The 20,339-nt window shown below is 40.3% G+C and overlaps 1 protein-coding gene across 1 annotated transcript in view; it reads right to left on the bottom strand.

The window, feature by feature from the left end:
* cacnb3b (calcium channel, voltage-dependent, beta 3b) overlaps positions 1-19,657 on the bottom strand; it is a 117,053-nt gene extending 97,396 nt beyond the window's left edge. Inside the window, exon 1 of the mRNA XM_034172342.1 lies at positions 19,575-19,657. Within this exon, the coding sequence (XP_034028233.1) occupies positions 19,575-19,613 (39 nt within the window). The 5' untranslated portion in view covers positions 19,614-19,657. The remainder of the gene's footprint in view (positions 1-19,574) is intronic.
* Positions 19,658-20,339: the final 682 nt, after the last annotated feature.

Consider the following 20,339-nt stretch of genomic DNA (forward strand, 5'->3'; position numbering starts at 1 on the left):
TGGGCGTGTATCAGTGAGCAAGCAGGAGTTCAGATCTGACCTTCTGTGACCTATGTCACAGGAGTCTAACACAAACTGTTTCAGGCCTCATCTCCGCTTACAGCAGTGACGCTTCATACACAGTTATAGAATCATACAACTCTGAAGATCACTCCAACCATATTGGATAAAAACTGATTTTGCACAATATGAACCATTTAAATGAGTGAACAGAAACACTATTACCAGTGGATACAGCAGCAGCGTTGTCAGCAGAGGTGCATCAACTGAAACAAGAAAATTTTTCCTGACGATGCAACCAGACGATGCAGAGTGGATCAATAGGAGAGCTACACAGATTGATACTGCATTCTGTCCTGAGCATCTCCACCCGCTTCCAGCGCTAATGTTACCTCAAGATACTTTCCCCCTGCCAGTAATAAGCTTTTGTCAGGCCCTGCAGACAAGAAATAAGCACTTCTACAACCCCTGGCAATAATTATGGAATCACCGGCCTCGGCGGATGTTCATTCAGTTGTTTAATTTTGTAGAAAAAAAAGCAGATTACAGACATGACACAAAACTAAAGTCATTTCAAGATGTTGGTTGTTCACAGTCAGCTGTGTCTAAACTCTGGACCAAATACAAACAACATGGGAAGGTTGTTAAAGGCAAACATACTGGTAGACCAAGGAAGACATCAAAGCATCAAGACAGAAAACTTAAAGCAATATGTCTCAAAAATCGAAAATGCACAACAAAATAAATGAGGAATGAATGGGAGGAAACTGGAGTCAACGTCTGTGACCAAACTGTAAGAAACCGCCTAAAGGAAATGGGATTTACATACAGAAAAGCTAAATGAAAGCCATCATTAACACCTAAACAGAAAAAAAAACAAGGTTACAATGGGCTAAGGAAAAGCAATCGTGGACTGTGGATGACTGGATGAAAGTCATATTCAGTGATGAATCTCGAATCTGCATTGGGCAAGGTGATGATGCTGGAACTTTTGTTTGGTGCCGATCCAATGAGATTTATAAAGATGACTGCCTGAAGAGAACATGTAAATTTCCACAGTCATTGATGATATGGGGCTGCATGTCAGGTAAAGGCAGTGGGGAGATGGCTGTCATTACATCATCAATAAATGCACAAGTTTACGTTGATATTTTGGACACTTTTCTTATCCCATCAATTGAAAGGATGTTTGGGGATGATGAAATCATTTTTCAAGATGATAATGCATCTTGTCATAGAGCAAAAACTGTGAAAACATTCCTTGCAAAAAGACACATAGGGTCAATGTCATGGCCTGTAAATAGTCCGGATCTTAATCCAATTGAAAATCTTTGGAAGTTGAAGAAAATGGTCCATGACAAGGCTGCAACCTGCAAAGCTGATCTGGCAACAGCAATCAGAGAAAGTTGGAGCCAGATTGATGAAGAGTACTGTTTGTCACTCATTAAGTCCATGCCTCAGAGACTGCAAGCTGTTATAAAAGCCAGAGGTGGTGCAACAAAATACTAGTGATGTGTTGGAGCGTTCTTTTGTTTTTCATGATTCCATATTTTTTTTCCCTCTGCTTGGTCTAAAAAAGTAACCCTTACTGACTGCCACAATTTTTTTTTCCTGATTTCTTATAGTGTTTGTTAAAGCCAGAAAGTTGCCATTTGAAATGACTTTAGTTTTGTGTCATGTCTGTGATCTGCTTTTTTTCTACAAAATTAAACAACTGAATGAACATCCTCCGAGGCCGGTGATTCCATAATTTTTGCAGGGGTTGCAAGTCATAGCAATACTTGCTACAGTGCTTTCTCTTCCAAATCACCAAGTTGTCACTTTTAAAAACGAAGATACGGATATAAGACAACTGCAAAAAGAAACGCCGCTGGTGCTTTGTGTATCATCAACTCAAAAGCTGACAGGACGGAGTGAGCCTGGTCACTTTGGCTCTCTCTTTCATCCATTATGTTGTGCATACTTTGGCTTTTACCCCCCCCCCCCAGGGACCCCTCATCCTGACTTCACTAAACTGCTTCCTGCTGCACAGAGACTGGAGGTAACCCATATAAAGCTGCGCACCACCGCAGTGGTACAGAATAGCATAACACTGCATCCTTCATTAAAGCAGATGTGTTTGTTAGGGTGACCTGATTTGGGTTTGAGAAAGTCTTAATTGGTGCATCTTGACTGTACTGGGTTGAGCCAACTGAGGGAATGTCAGACTTATCAATTTGTAATGTGTCCTACATATCTGCACATGAGCTTTACATCTAAAACGGGCTTTTTGTCCAAGTTTACCCCATTATTAACATTTTCAGTAATTGCATGAGCTTTTCTTATCAAAGTGAAAGTCCTTTGTGCATATAACATCTCAATATAATAGCCAAAGGAAGAAGGCCTTCCAAAAGAAAGCAAGATTGAAAAAAAAAAACATGGGAATGAATGTCGTGCACCAGTTTTGAGCACAGCTGAAATAAAACCATCGAATTGAGTACTATAAAGTACAGGCTCAGTTTGCAGTATTTACATTAAGTGAGGGTATATAGTTACCAAAGGTAATTTGAATTTTTACCTCCGCCAAGGAGGTTATGTTTTCGGTCGCGTCCGTTTGTTTGTTGATTGGTTGGTTTGTTAGCAGGATTACTGAAAAAATCCTCAACGGATTTCAATGAAATTTTTTACCAGGGGTAAAAATCATTAGAAGTCATTAAATTTTGGTAATGATCTGGAACACGATCCGGATCCAGTAATTTTTTTAAGGATTCTTTATCATTGCAAGATAGGGCCAATTTCAACATTTTTGCATCTAACTTCATGAAGACGGGTCACAAAGGCTGAACAAGAATTAAATTACGACACAACAATAATTCAGCATTTGTTTCTCCTCATTGAATAAGCTTGTTATTAGAAAATAAAAAAAATGTGTAGTTCATGCAGTTTCTCTTTATAAATACATTTGCTGAAGAGCTAAGGGTTTAACCAATGAATCTGAAACATGACGGTAGATGCGTGAAAAGACATGGAATAAGTCCCTTTGCCAAAGGGTATTCCATGTGACGTCAGTGACCCTATGGCCTTGGTGGAGGTTTGTGCTCTCCGAGTGCTTCTAGTTATCAGTGCTTTAATTTTGAGGTTTTTTTTTTTTTTTTTTTTTTTACCTATTTTCACATGATTTGTTGTATTGCAGTTTTATTATGGTTGTTTGTTTGTTCAGTGCTTTGATTCCTGGGAAAGAGCTAAATATATAAATATATATAAAACAAGAGCAATCTGAGTTTCCTGACATCCTCCAATCCAGATTCGGATCAACTCCAAAATTCAGTGGAGTCTTCCATGCCCTAATATCCATCTGTGGTGTAAATTTGGTGAGAATCCATGAAGTAGTTTTGACGTAATCCTTCAAAGCGTATATAAAGTGAAATCTTGATCCAGACTTCGGATTTGGATCCAGATCACCTCCACAATTTAATGGAGTCTTCCATGACCGAATATGTATCTATGGTGAAAATTTGGTAAGAGTCCGTAGTTTTGGCGCATTCCTTCAAAGCCTATATAAAGTGAAACTTGATCCAGAATCTCGATACGGATCCAGATCACCTCCAAAATTTAATGGACTCTTCCACGACCTAATATGTATCTGTGTTGAAAATTTTGTCAAAATCCGTGCAGTAGTTTTGACGTAATCCTGCTAAAACTAATCCTTCAAAGTCTATATAAAGTGAAACTTGATCCAGAATCTGGATCTGGATCACCTCCAAAATTTTAATGGGTTCTTCCATGGCCTAATATCTATCTGTGGTGAAAAGCTTGTCAAAATCCGTGCAGTAGTTTTGACGTAATCCTGCTAAAACTAATCCTTCAAAGTCTATATAAAGTGAAACTTGATCCAGAATCTGGATCTGGATCACCTCCAAAATTTTAATGGGTTCTTCCATGGCCTAATATCTATCTGTGGTGAAAAGCTTGTCAAAATCTGTGCAGTAGTTTTGACATAATCCTGCTAACAGGCAGATAGACAAATAAATGCTAATGATTTTATTACATCCTTGGCGGACGAAATAAGGATTATGATGATAATAATAATAACAATGTCGCACTCCAAACCAAGAACTCCCAAAGAAGCTTAGACTGCAACCTTTTACCAGTGCTACTTCATCAAATTTATTTAAGACATTGTACACTGATGCAGCAACACACACACATATGTATCCACGCACACAAAGACACACACACACTCACAAAGCACTTGGCTCCTCATGGGACAAGCTTTTAGTGCTCTGTCTCATGCAGTATTTAATTGACCCCACACAGGAAGCCTAGCGGTCCCAAATGCACTCCTTTCTCCCTCACCGACACAGAAAGCAGGAATGTCAGTGAGTGTGCCCACAGCTTCCCATCACTGCTGCTCTGTAACACAGCTGCGTTCTGCTTTAATGCAATTCATGCTTTCCTCATAACTGTCAGCACTGAGGGTGAAGAATTCAGACAAATTAGTTCATAGCCTCCAGTGTCAGGGAAAAGTTTGCAGTGGCAAGCTTTGCACGGTGCATCAACTCTAAGTTTCAATTACAAATAAGAGGGATGAGGGTTTTTTAAATAGTAAAACTATAATATTTAACACCACCTCATTAGGTATTACTGCAAAAGCATGTGCAGATGTATTGTGAAGGTCTGCCAATGCAATGTGCTGTGAGCTTGCCAGAGAAATCAAAAACAGTGTACTTACTCAGTTGGAGGTAGGAGAGCACTCCCCTCTCTCTGCTAGTCAGTCATGGTGTGCTCTCTCTCTTGGGTACCACTGAAGTGTACTGTGCTATTCTTCTCTCTCTACACAGCTCTCTCTCTCTCTCTCTTTCTCTCTCCAGCACACAACCCTTTGCCACGTCAGAGAGACTCTCTACTGTTTTCTTCTAAGCCCTTTCCTATCCTCTACTCCATCTACACATTGAAAATTGGAACTACATCGTCCCAATCCACCCAGCTGTAAAAAAGTACCAGGCTAGGCTGGGGAACTAATTTACAATGGATTGGTATCCCGTCCAAAGGGAGCCGTAGACTCTCATCTGCAAAACCTAAACGAGAGTAGGCTACTCACTAGGTGTTCACAGGAAACAGTTATTTATTCTATATGTATTTATTTATTTTCATTGTTACATGTTTTTTTTTTTTATTAGGTTATTTTTGTCTCTTTCTCTAAAATTGTATTGTAACATTATTAGTCTATTATTATTGACTATTATTGTCTATTATGTAGACTATTATTGTTGTTGCTATTATTAATATATGAATAAAAATAAATTAAAAAATTACAATTTCACTCTTTTACGACAACGAACGCTGAGCCATTAATTATACAGAAAACAAATCAACACAAACGTGCTGACGCGAACAGCTTAATGCTAACTTTAACATTGAAAACGCCATAGACATGCTAACGCGTTAGCATCGGTCCCGTTTTTAAGTTTTAAAATACATCTATCAACTGTTTCAGAAGACCATAACAGGTCGGTTTAACATAAAAATATTAAATATTACTCACAGACATATGCTCTTCAGGGTTTTAGCGGGGGAAAAATTAGGATATTAGCACTGCTTCGACCTGCGAATCACTGCTTCGATTGGTTCAAGGTTCAAAGCAAAGCCGCGCTGCAGAAAAGTTGATTACAGACCCGCTGCAGGTCTGTAATCAATGTAGAGAAATTATCATTTTCCTGACAAACACCCCCCAATTGCGCAACTACCGGACATGCCTCATGACAAATCGGTCTGACTTCGTTGCAGTCACTAGTAATCAGTGGTGTCTCTGGGTGAAAACACGACTTTTTTCGTGTGTGTGTGTGTGTGTGTGTGTGTGTGTGTGTGTGTGTGTGTGTGTGTGTGTGTGTGTGTGTGTGTGTGTGTGTGTGTGTGTGTGTGTGTGTGTGTGTGTAACAAGTAACGGCATGGCGCATAGAAAATGTATCGGAGTAGAAGTATGCAATTAAGGTCAGAAATGCAGTGAAGTAAAAGTGAAAGTAAGCTAAATTTAAAAAAAGACTCAAGTACAAAGTCTCCCAAAATGTACTTAAGTACAGTAGTGAAGTATTTTTACTTTGTTACTATACAATACTGCACAGTACACACACTGTACTAGGTTTAAATACCTAAAAGTCACTCTAGTGTATACGTACACTTTAAATCACTCTCAGCACAGCAACACAATTTTTTTAAACAATCACTAAATGGAATAACATATTTCCACCACACAGGGTAACCTATAGTCTAACTCAGGTCTATAGGTTCTTGTGCAGCATGCGTCCGACTACTGTATTCCACACTCTATTAGAACACCTACAGCGGAAAACACCTACGCTAGGCTGCTCTTTCTTGACTTCAGTTAAGCTTTTAATACAGTCTGGCCTAACAAACTCCTATCCACACTATACCATCTTGGACTGAACACCATATTGTGCACTTGGGTTTTGGATTTTCTAACAAATCGCTCACAGTATGTTAGAGTTGGCAAGCACACTTCATCCACCCTTCTCATCAACACCAGCGCCCCCCAAGGTTGTGTGCTTAGCCCATTACTCTATGCACTTTTCACACATGACTGCTACACCACCCTCCCTACTAATGTCATCATCAAATTTAAAGACAATACCACTGTGCTTGGACTCAGCAACAACAACGATGATTCTGCTTACAGAAGTAAGGTTTAACATCTGGCATCATGATGTGAGAACCATAACTTGGCCCTTAACATCAAAAAGAGAAATGAAATGATTGTGGACTTCAGGAAGTCAGACCGATCCGTCCCTGCTTCATTCTCCATTGAGAGTGAGGTGGTTGAGAGAGTCACACAATTCAAATTCCTGGGTGTGACTGTGTCAGAGGACCTGACCTGGAACACTAACACCACCTCAGCTGTGGGAAAGGCCTAACAACGCCTCTTCTTAGGAAACTTAAGAGTGTATTCGAATCCCTCAGCAGCTCATGGTGAACTTCTACCACTGTGCAGTTGGCAGCATATTGACCTATGGATTCTTAGTGTGGTTTTCTAGCTGAACTAAGGCTGAGCAGCAGGCCCTCCAGAGGGTGGTGAAAATAGCAGGGAGACTCATCGGGACCAGTCTCCCAGAGATCAGCACCATATACACCACCTGCTGTGTGAGGCAGGTACACAACATCTTGTGTGACCAGCATCATCATGGACATCACCTCTTCCACCTGCTGTCCTCCAGGAGAAGATACAGGTCCATCTGCACCAGAACAACCAGATTGGACAACAGCCTCTGCCCTCAGGGAGTGAGGCTATTAAATGAACTACTCCCCAAGCTCCCCACCCCCCATCCATCTTCACACACCATATTCAACCACGACAATAACTGTGAACTACGTCTTGCATTGCTGCAGCTTTCACACAACATTCCACTCACCTTCATCTACTGGCTCCCTGCTTTGGTTCACACAGAGGATGGCAGTTGAACACAATTCTACTGCACTGTAATACTGTAAAACTTTTATACTTCTGTTGGGTTCCTCTGACTTCTATTTCAAACATGCCATTTTTATCAAACGTTTTGGAGAAAATGGTCGTTGCACAACTTCACAACCACGTCAAGCACAATAATCTTTTTGAGAAGGTCCAGTCAGGCTTTTGCCCTGGTCATAGCACAGAAACAGCCTTGGTCAGGGTCACCAATGACCTTTTGATGGCATCAGATTCTGGTTCCCCATCTCTTCTCATCCTCCTTGACCTAACAGCTTTTAACACAATTGGCCACAGAATCCTCCTCCATCGCCTGCAACATACCATTGGACGCTCAGAAAATATTTTAAATTGGTTTCCTTCCTATCTGACTGACAGAACCGAGCATGTCACCCTGGGCAAAGCAAGATCACACACCCACAACGTCATCTGCAGTTTCCCCCAGGGTTCTGTTCTGGGCCCCACCCTTTTCACCCTCTACCTGCTTCCCCTGGGCCAGGTCATCAGCAAGCATGGGATATCTTACCATTGCTACGCTGATGACACACAACTCTATCTGAGAACAACTCCCACTTCCACAGCTCCCCTGCCAACATCCACACTGATCACCTGCTTGGAGGAAATGGAGGTGTGGATGAAGCTAAATTTCCTTCAACTAAACAGCTCCAAAACACAAGCCATTCTCATTGGCACTCCCCATCAGCTCCGTTCTACCACCATCACCAGCATTACCTTCACTGGCCAAAGCATTCCCCTCTCCACGTCTGTCACAAACCAAGGTGTCAAAATCGACCCACAACTCACTTTTGACACCCACATCAAACATCTCTGTAAAACATCATTCTACCAGCTCAGGAACATTGCCAAAATCCAGATAAGCTCGTCCACACAGAGATGATGCAGATAAGCTCGTCCACGCCTTTGTCTCCTCCAGGCTGGATTATTGTAATGCGCTCCTCATCAGGATCCTGGCAGCACTGTTCTGGATGTATTGCAGTCTCTGTAAGCTCCCGCCAGAGATCCTGATGAGGATGCGCAAATACAATCACATCACCCCCATCTTCAAATCTCTCCCCTAGCTCCCTGTCCCACTCAGAATTGAGTATAAGGTCTCCCTTCTCACCCACCAGTGCCTTTATGGATATACCCCCAATATCTCAAGGAACTCCTCACCTCCCCAGCCCACCACACACACCCTCCGATTCACAAATACAAATGCCCTCAAAGCCCCCAGAACCAAGCTCCTCACCATGGGTGACCAGGCCTTTTGCTCTGCAGCTCCAAGGCTGTGGAACGCCCTCCCTGACCACCTGAGGGCCCCACAGACCACTGATGTTTTCAAACAAAACTTAGAGGTATTTATTTATGAAAGCTTTCCGCTAAATTTAAGTACACCTTTTACTGATTTTTTTTTTAAATTAATTTTGCCTTGTGTCTCTTTCTAATTAACTCTGCACTATAGCACTTTGAGATTGCTTAAATGTAAAGTGCATTATAAATAAAATGTATTATTATTATTATGACAGCAATGAGTTGCTCTAACTGACATTGTGTTGTTATTTATAACTGTTATTATGACAGTGACAAATAAAGTACTGATTGATTGTTTGATTGATATGTTATAAGGCTGCCTTTTTAAAAGGATCACATTATGGAAAATTGTTCTATCGGCCTTTTAAACTAAAATAAGGTTGAGGTTTTATGTTAAGCATCTTCAAAATCTGATAATTGCAAGCTTGTGCATGTAGGAAGTCCGCTGTTTTATGCTCTGCCACACAGGTGGTCACCTAGGTTGCCACAGTGCTGCTGCAAGTGCTAAAAAAAAAAGAAGAAAATACAGCCCTCGACCTTAATGCTTGTCCGATTGTCCAAGACACATAAAAAATGTGATCGGACAGTACAGATCCTTTATAACTTGCCCAAATCGAACAAGTCCAATTTTTCTTTCTAATGTGGTCAAATCATTTATTTTTCTGTGCTGTTGTGAGTTTCAGAGCTTTCCTGACAGCGTGTGACCGCAACCTGTGAAAAACAACCTCACGTGTGTGAAGCTTTTTCACAAACTCCACATTGAAGATGAAGAAGAGCTTCTTAGGCCCCACAGCACGTGTCTCTCCTCCTCCCCGGCACACCTGTTAAAGTATCAGTTGGGAGCCTGGATGCAAACCCTGATTGCTAGCCTCCCAGTCCATTGACCATAGGTGTCAAACTGATTCCAGAAAGGGCCAAGAGGGTGCAGGGGTTCGTTGTAACCACCAACTCCACCAGGTGATTTCACTGATTAACATCACTGAGTAGATGGGATGAGTTCATCAATGAATAATAACAATAATAACTCGCACTGAGCCAGTTTCCCCAGAGCCTGTGCAAGAGAGGGAATGATGCCACCTCTTTGGAGGGTGATGCAGAGTGGGTTGCACCAGCTACTTTTCACTGAAGGCAACAAGCTGCGAAATAATTCATTTCTTGGATACCTGACATGTTTTGTTTGTTTGTTTGTGTCATCACCTCAGTGTCATGATTCTCAGGGGAGCTGGGCACAGCAGGAGGCAGGAGGCACAATGCAGACTCACAAGCAGGTGGTAGGATGTAAAAGGCTTTATTATAAATTCTGGCAGAGGGTCTGGTACACAAAAAGGCAGTCAGCGAGGCGAAGGTACAGGCAGGTGTAATACAAAGGCGTCGTCAAAAAAACAGGCTGAGGTCTAAGCACGGCAATCAAAGTTACAAGGGCTAAGACAAAAGGCAAGGTCAAGAAAAACAGGCACAGTCTGCAACACGAACTAGGGCTAGGAACTTGGAACACAGATACGTGAGCTGAAACAGAGATAGGAACATCAACGATCAAGTGAAAAGAAATCTAGCAGGGCTTAAATACACAGCGGTGTAATTAGGATGTGATTTGAAGCAGGTGTGGTGAGCAGGCAGGAGAAGGGCGTAGCCAAAGAAAAATGAGACATTGTGTGGCAAGAGAGTGCAGTGACAAGTGGGTGAGGATGACAGAGAAAACGGGGTGTGGCCAACAGAGATGAAGAAGTGCAGGTTCAGGCCAAGAGAGTGCAGTGATTAGAAGGAGATGGTGATACAAATTAAACTGGGCATGAATACATGAGAACAGAAAGTGTAGACGAGGGAGTGCAGAGACAACATGGACATGACTCAAAAACAAAAACTAACAATACTAAAGTAACAAGACTGAAAAGAACTAATGGACAAAAGATGCATGGACTTGTTACAAGAAAAGATTAATACTTGACCATAAAAAGAAAAGCAGACATCAAGAAATTCAAAGGTCAAAACTAGAACAGAACTGACATGCATAATACACCTGAAGACTAATGTGGTAAACCTGACAAGTCAAAGTAGTGACATATGCAATCATGAAACAATCAAAAACAGTGGATCAAAATGAAACAAGAACGGAACTCAGCATGTGGCTGTAGTGTGATGAACAGAAAACAACAAGCTGTGACAAAAGCAATGATGAACAAAAATCAAAAACAGTGGATCAAAGACTAAACTAAACCAGAATGGAACTCAAGATGTGATTGAAGTGTGATGAACTGAAAACCAGCAGCTGTGACAAAGCAAAATAAACAGTCTCTGGGTTCCTGACCTCTGAGATTGAGAAATGCCTGGGAAGAGCTTCGGGAGTCATGAATTCGCTAGACAGAGGTGTTTGGTGATGCTGATATTTTTGCAGGAGAATGAAGGTCCAAGTGTCCTGTGCTACCTGTCTTATTGTATGATTGTGAGACCCTGGATGCTAACCAGTGACCTAAGGCAAAGGTTCAATGTCTTTGGTGCTAGTTTCCTTCAGGGGGCCCTTAAGTAACACTGTAAAGACTTAGTTAAAAAAAAAGTTTAGTTTGGGAGATTGAGATGAGGAGTATCACTTGTAGTGTGAAAAGGTGTCATCTATGATATTTGGCAATGTGGTGCATTTATCTGTACATCCAGATTTTGAGACCTAAAAACACTTTGTTTTTGTTTTTGCAAAATAAGGAGGTTAACACATCAGAGGGAGTTTTTCCTTACCACTGTCACCTGGGTGTTTGCTCTAGGGGTTGTAAGCTTAGACCTTACTCATGTGAAGCACCTTGAGGCAGCTTTGTTGTGATTTGGTGCTATATAAATAAAATAAATTGCAATTGAAACACACATTTGAATAACAAACAAAAGTATGAGTGTTGCTTTATAAGAACTATAATTTATGTTTGTACTTTTAATCTCACTTGCATAAAATATCTCAATATTAGGAACTGGAACGTGCAGCAGGAAACTGCCCCAGAATATTGGATCTACATTAAACACCCTTTTTTGGAGAGGTGATGGTCTAGTGGTTAAGCATTGTGCTTGAGACCAGAGGATCCTCAGTTCAAATCCCAGCCTGACTGGAAAGTCACTTAGGGCCCTTGGGCAAGTCCCTTAATCCCCTAGTTGTTCCCGGTGTGTAGTGAGAACCTTGTATGGCAGCACTCTGACACTGGGGTGAATGTGAGGCATTATTGTAAAGCGCTTTGAGTGTCTGATGCAGATGGAAAAGTGCTATATAAATGCAGTCCATTTACCATTTTTTGTTATTTTGCAGAGGCAACAAAAATATCCCTTTGTCATAGTGAGTCGCTATTTTAGCAATCTAGACATCTAAAGCTTTCTAATGGTACAAAAGTTATGGGATTGTGTGTGTGTATGGTGATAGTGGTAGTGGGGGTCGCGGGGGGGGGGGGGTGCACGAGGGGCCATGCAGGCCCATGGCCTACTTTATTCTGTTTGCACAGTTCCAAGAAATCCACACAAAATGCAAAATGCATCTCTTTCTCCATGGCAGTCAGATGGCGGTGGCGGCCACTGACATGACCGTGGATACAGCACAAAACAGCAAATGATAACAGGCATCTGAAGACAGACCAGCTTGGCTGTGCACTGACTGAGGGATGCACAATACTGGTTGGTATTCTTTCAATGGTAGGAAGGTGAAGTGCACCTTCATCATAGGACTACTGCATGCAAACACACACGCACAGACAATTCAACCTGTATATCTGACACAAGGAGAAAAGTCTCCAGGACCTTCTTCCTTCTGATACAAGAGCACTAATAGTGCTGCAGATATTTACAGAGGAATCCTTCAAATGGTGATACAAGCACCAAATTTGGCAAAAGTACACCTTAGATATTACTGTTTTGAAAAAACCAATGGGCCACTTGAATTTTCAATAGGTGGCCATGTAGGGGTCAATTGAAAAATTACATAGGGGTCAAAATATAAAAATGCTCCAGTCATATTGAAAATTATGCCACATTATTTGTCTGATTGTAAAGATTCCAAAAAGGTATAGTTTGGACTATCTATGACTGAATTCTATAGAGGTATGGGGTAAAAACAACAAGAATGGTAACAAAGTTCAGTTTCAGTTTGTACAGGGGTCAATGGACGTCAACATTATTTGACCTTTACTTTAGTGACCAAGCATTCAACACAGTCAAAACTATTCCCTTTATTAATCCAAGAAGCTCAAGCAACATTTTGCACCATTTTTTACTAAAATTGGTGCAACTTTAACTTTTGACCCCTGTAGAAACTGAAACTGACCTTTGTCACCATTCTTAAGGTTTTGAACCCCATAACTCCATAACATTCAGTCATAGATAGTCCAAACTATACCTTTTTGGAATCTTTATGATCAGACAAATAATGTGGTATAGTTTTCAATATGATTGGAGCATTTTTAAATTTTAACCCCTGTGTAATTCTTCAATTGACTCCTACGTGGCCACCTATTGAAAATTCAAGTGGCCCATTGTTTTTTCAATAGAGCAATGTCTAAGGAGAATTTGTGTTGGATTTGGTGCTTGTATCACCATGTGAAGTATTGTTTCAGTTATTTGCTGCACTATAAACAGTGCCCCATGAGCAGCAAAGTGTCCATTCATAATTCAAAGGTGAGGTCGTAGCAAGCATTGAGGCAATACAGAGGTGCAGGAGGCAATGAGAGGGGAATTCTCCATGAGTGCAGATGTGAATAAAACATGAATGAGTGAAGGTTTGATAGTTAAACTGCAAAATGCATTGAGTGCAGAAGACTGTTGGTCAGTCCCACATGAAGCACCTCTGTGAGCAGAACTGCTGCTGGTGCATTATGGATGAATGAGGTATTTTTAAAAGGTACCAGGGATGGTGCATTTTAAATTTTTGAGTCTGGGAAGTAGGGGGACACCTGGCTGCTGCAAAATCCTTTGGTGAGAGTTCCAATTGATGGGTTCAGACACACAGGTGCAGCATGTGCTCTCAGCACATGCCTGATCCCTGTTTGCAGTGTGCACGCAAACAGCAGGCATGAGGCCATGTGAGTAAGTGTCACTGAGCAAGTGGTATGGAAAACATGCAAATGTGATATAATGTCTGATGGGGTTGTTAGCAGCTACAGCAAAGAGAGAAGGATGCAACTGAGTAGTTATCTCTGCAGAAGCTAATAAAGTTAATGTTCGATCATGTGACATGCTGCAAAATAAACCAGCAATTATTGTGTAAAAATGGAGTGAATGTAATAAACAAAGATACTATGGTGGAAAAAAAAAAAAAAAAAGGTATCAGATAGTCAGGTCCATAAGTATTTGGACAATATCACAATTTTATGATGTTGCCTCTGACAACCCTCAGTACGTGCGGCTGCGCGGCTGTCAGTCTGAGGTGGTAAGGTGCAGCACCGGAGCCCCCCCAGGGCACCGTCCTCTCACCTTTCCTCTTCACCCTTTACACCTCGGACCTCACGTACAACACAGACAGCTGCCATCTCCAGAAGTTCTCTGATGACTCCGCCATTGTGGGTCGTGTGTCTGAGGGAAACAAGTTGGAGTACCGGTCAATCATCACAGACTTCGTGGACTGGTGTGAGCACAACCGCTTGTGTCTCAACACCAGTAAGATGAAGGAGATGGTGATCGACTTCAGGAGGAAACCACCACCTCACCCACCAGTGAAAATCCTGGGGGAGGACATAGAGACTGTGGACAGTTTCAAATACCTGAGTTTTCACCTCAACAACAAACTGGACTGGACTCACAACACTGACGCCCTGTACAAGAATGGACAGAGTCGCCTCCACCTCCTGAGGAGACTGAGATCCTTTGGAGTGAGCAGGCCTCTGCTTAAGACCTTCTACAAGTCTGTTGTAGCCTCTGCTCTCCTCTATGCTGTCGTCTGTTGGGCCCCGGGCAGCACAGAGCAGGAGAGAAAGAGACTGAACAAGCTGGTCAGGAAGTCCAGCTCTGTCCTGGGCTGTCCTCTGGACTCTTTGGAGGAGGTGGCAGAGAGGAGGGTGTTAGCCAAGTTCAAATCCATCATGAGTAACTCCTCTCACCCTCTCCACCAGACTGTAGTGGAGCTGAACAGCTCGTTCAGTGACAGGCTGATGCACCCTCAGTGCAAGAAGGAACGATACCGCAGGTCGTTCCTCCCTGCTGCTGTCAGACTGTACAATAACACTGTGAAATAACCACATGCAATAATATGTCCACAAATCACGTGCAATATTAATATATCTACAAATCATGTGCAATAACAACTCGGTTACAAATCCCAGCACTAATGTCACCTTATCACATCTAAATTCCACTTCACATATTGTAAATAAGATGCTCCTATTTTTTTTCAATTCCAATCATGTTTATATATATGCATATGTACATATGTATATATATATATATATATATATATATATATATATATATATATATATATATATATATATATATATATATATATATATATATTCTATTTCTACCTCATTTTCTTATTTTATTGTATTGTTACAAGTATTATTATTGCTTATCCTTGCACACGCTATTTGATGCACATTTTCCTCTACTCGCACCCATCTTGTGTGTTTTTCTTAAGAGCTGACATAACATGTGAATTTCTCCACTGTGAGATTAATAAAGTCTTATCTTATCTTATCTTATTGAAGTAACAATGGAACTACTCATCTCACAATAATTGGAAAGCCGGCCTTCCTGATCTTCTTCTCAACCTTTTCATTGTCATAGAGTTTATATGGTTAATAATTGTATATAATAATAGTTTTGTAATATTTTGTAGTTTATCTTGTGTGTATATGCTAATTTTATGACTGTCAAGCTGGATTTGATATCAGCACAGCAAACGCACACACGCACACACACACACACACACACACACACACACACACACACACACACACACACACACACACACACACACACACACACACACACACACACACACACACACACACACACACACATGCACACAGTGAGCTGCTCTGTAGGGTGAGCCACTGAGCTATTCACTTCAGCACTAGGCCCATGTTAAATAAAATTTTTCTAAAAACTGAATGATATCATCTATAAATTGGGTAGGAAATGTAATATCTTCAAATAACTGTGGTAATTATGGTTGGGTATATACCATACATCAACTGTAAAAAAAAAAAAAAAAATCAGTATAATTTGTAAAACAGTGATCCTACAAATATACCACTTTGGTGTAATTATCAGTTTATTATCTACATCCTGGTTAGCTGGCATGAGGCTCACAAATATGTAATGAATAGGTCCCTTCAGCTGCTCTCTTGTTTTCACTCTGGGTCACCACAGCAAATCTGATGTGGATTCGCATGTTGAATTGGCAGAGGTTTCATGCCAGATGCCCATCCTGATACAACTCTGCATTACATGGAGAATCCAGTAGGGGTGGAGTTTGAAACAGGAACCTTCGGCACTAAAACCAAGAGCACTAACTACTTGGCCACCATCCCTGCTCAGGGTCACAAATATATACATATAAAGTCAAAATAATTTTGCTGTCAGGTTGCTACGTCGTTAATTTATTTGGCCTTATTAAGCAATTGTTCTTTTTGTCTTGAAATGGAGTGTTGAAGTCTAAACCACTTAAAGAAACAAAAATGAAAACCAGAAATTATAGAGTTTTTAAATGTTCCAGAATAGAAATGTCTATTTGATTTTTTTTAAAAATAAATTCAAATATCTTCTCCTTGCAATAATTTGGCTGAAACCTGTCTTCCGATCTTATTCCAAACATAAAGCAGGTGGATCCTAAAACTCAGAAATATTCTGAGACATCTCAGACACATTTCAGAAACACTCGGAAACATCTTGGAAAAGGAAATATTACTTATGATGTAGACTAATTCATTTTATGATGTCTGTCTAATTAAATTTTTTTCCTTACCACTGTTGCTCTGGGGGTAAGGTTAGACCTTACTTGTGTGAAGTGCCTTGAGGCAACTCTGTTGTGATTTGGCGCTATATAAATGAAAATAAATTGAAAATTAAAAGTAATATTGTAAAAGATGTTTTAAATGGGGTAATTTTGTGTAGTTTTAAGAACAACGTATGGAGAAATCATTATGTTTCTGACCAGGTTGCGTTCAGAAGCAAAACAAAAATGACTAAATCATTCTTAAAAACAGAATAGAACAGAATAGAATAGAATAGAATAGAGACTTTATTGTCTTTGCACATATACGTATACATACATACAACAAAATTTGTCCTCTGCATTTAACCCATCTAAACAACACTACATCATTCTTAAAATGTATGTAAATTATCCCATCTTAAACATCTTCAACAATATTACTTTTAATTATAGCCACAAATGTCATAAAATGCATTAATCTGCATAAGTAATGTTTCCGAGATATCTCCGGGTTGTAGGATCCACCCATAAAGCACGTCTTTGAACAATGAAGAAAAATTTAACCCCAGCATGAGATGAAAGTAACACGTGGTATCTCCCTGATTCCAACCACGGGAAGTAAATATTTTGCTATAAACATCATGAACATCTTACAAACATCAGCTTCATACATGTTTCATGACCAAACAAAACACTGTCACAGTGCACCAGGAGAGAAAAAAAAACATCGGCACAGTGCGCCAGTAGAGAACAAACAAAACACCGTCACAATGCACCAGTAAAGAACAAACAAAACACCGTCACAGTGCACCAGCAGACAACAACCAAGTGCTCCAGGAGAGAACAACAAAAAAAAAACATCAGCACAGTGCACCAGGAGAGAGAGAGAGAGAGAGAGAGAGAGAGAGAGAGAGAGAGAGAAAACACCAGCACAGTGCACCAGTAGAGAACAAACAAACACCGGCAAAGTGCACCAGGAGAGAACAACAACAACAAAAAAACACCGGCACAGTGCACCAGTAGACAACAAACAAAACACTGGCACAGTGCACCAGGAGAGAAAAAAAAAAAAAACATCGGCACAGTGCACCAGTAGAGAACAAACAAAACACTGTCACATTGCACCAGTAGAGAACAAACAAAACACCGTCACAGTGCACCAGCAGACAACAACCAAGTGCTCCAGGAGAGAACAACAAAAACAACATCAGCACAGTGCACCAGGAGAGAGAGAGAGAGAGAAAACCCCACCAGCACAGTGCACCAGGAGAGAACAAACAAGACACCAGCACAGTGCACCAGGACAGAACAAACAAAACACCGACACAGTGCACCAGGAGAGAACAACAACAAAAAAACACTGGCACAGTGCACCAGTAGACAATAAACAAAACACAGGCACAGTGCACCAGTAGACAACAAACAAAACACAGGCACAGTGTACCAGTAGACAACAAACAAAACACCGGCACAGCGCACCAGTAGACAATAAATAAAACACCGGCACAGTGCACCAGTAGACAATAAATAAAACACCGGCACAGTGCACCAGTAGACAATAAACAAAACACTGGCACAGTGCACCAGTAGACAATAAACAAAACACCGCCACAGTGGACCAGTAGACAATAAACAAAACACTGGCACAGTGCACCAGTAGACAACAAACAAAACACAGGCACAGTGCACCAGTAGACAATAAACAAAACACCGGCACAGTGCACCAGTAGACAATAAACAAAACACTGGCACAGTGCACCAGTAGACAACAAACAAAACACAGGCACAGTGCACCACGAGAGAGCAAATAAAACACCGGCACAGTGCAACAAAGTTTGATAGATAGATATAGATAGATAGCTAGATAGATAGATAGGATCCAAAAAGTATTCACGGCGCTTAACCACATGACCATTGCCTCCCCTGGTTTTAACCAGTTCTGCAACAACAATTTTAAGTTGGAGCCCAAAACCAGAATCAACACAACTTTCACCCTGGTACAAAATAATGGCAGTTACAAGATATATATGCTAGACACTTCACCAATTTATTTTTTATTAATGAATTTGAAATTGTTACTTTTGCAGTCCTTAGTATATGTAAATTTAACACTGCAAAATTCTGTGTGTAAGTGATTCAAATTAATTTCCACGCTATTTTTCCCCATGTTATTTTCTATTTAAGATGATTTTTATTTAATGAAACTCATGTTATAGAGATTTATTTTCAATTTGAGTGTAAATAACATAATTTTATGTATTTATTTGTTTGTTAATTTCAATTTGCTCTCAAAACATGCAGTTTTTATAGGTATTGAATCTGTCTGTCAGAAGATGCAATCAATTATATTTGGAAAAATAGCTGTAAAATAGTAATTAACAAGAAAATACAAGTTAATAGTAACTAAGCAACAATATAAAACCTTGAGGATTAAAAATGAAAAAAGAAAGATGAAATGTCTTTTAACTTTTATTCATATTTGACCTTGTCAGCTTTACATTCACTAAAGAGACATAATACATCAGTTATATAAAAATACCGTTTGGAGCAATCTAAATAGTATTTATGAGCTTTTTTGCAACAGTTGCAGCAACTATAGCATGTTAATTTGTTATGGATAATCTTGATTTGTAGTTATTTCCCATTTTTATCAAAACTTTGTGCATGCAAGCAGAGCTTTTTATCATTAGTATAATAGTGAGTTTGCCATATGCTGAGACAGTTTATATCCTGATTATAATCATTTCCCCAATATAATTCTGTTGCAAATTACACTAAGAAAAGCTTGTCACAACGCTAACTATAATTTACCATTTCTCCTTTTTTGATGTCTTTACTACAAGACCACACTACACCAGCTGTTATTATCCGATAACATCCGATCAAACCCGACAAGATTAAAAAAACAGAACCAACCTCATTAAGCAGAAAGACGCTTGAATTGGTGAGGGACATCCGCAATTAACAGGATCCTGGTCACTTCAGCTCAACCTCGGTGGGGGGAAAGCAAGCCACAGATTTTGAGTCAAGTAAAATCAAAGCATCAGTCCCTCCATTCGTGACATTCTCCTGCAGAAGAGAATGACCACTTATTTGGGTGAAGCTTCAGCTGCTTCTGAGCTGTGAAACCTCTAGTTTGTGGATTTCATGATCAATGACTGTACACAAAGTGCACAGACGCATGGCTGGATAGATTTCAGCTTTCTTCATAAATAATGCAAGAGCTGCACTTTTCACACAGCCCGGTTCCTGAGCTTTTCTGCAGCTTCTTATCACATTTCTAGTTTTGATTTTGAATGAACACAGGCCATCTCATCCATTTGCATCAATATTCTTTTAAAACTATGCTGGTCATTCACTGAGACATCATTTTTGTTGGAGTTTAAAGAAGTACTATTATGCATCATTGGTTTTTATTTGCCTTTCACAGTCAAATATGGTTGATGCTTCCTGATTAACATCAAATACCCAAATTTCTGTCTTTGCACATGGTACCCACCCTTTTTCAAAAACATTTAGGCTTGGAATACCTTGATGTAGACTTTTGTAGTGTCACAGAAATTCACATCTGATCGGTTATTTGTGCTACAACACACGTGCAACAGTGTGACCCGGTTTGTTTACTATGCATGCAAATGTGTAGCATCTGCAGGATTTGAAGAAATAAATAATAAAGCTGGC

This window comes from Thalassophryne amazonica, chromosome 6, assembly GCF_902500255.1.
Source record: "Thalassophryne amazonica chromosome 6, fThaAma1.1, whole genome shotgun sequence".
Taxonomy (NCBI): Eukaryota; Metazoa; Chordata; class Actinopteri; order Batrachoidiformes; family Batrachoididae; genus Thalassophryne; species Thalassophryne amazonica.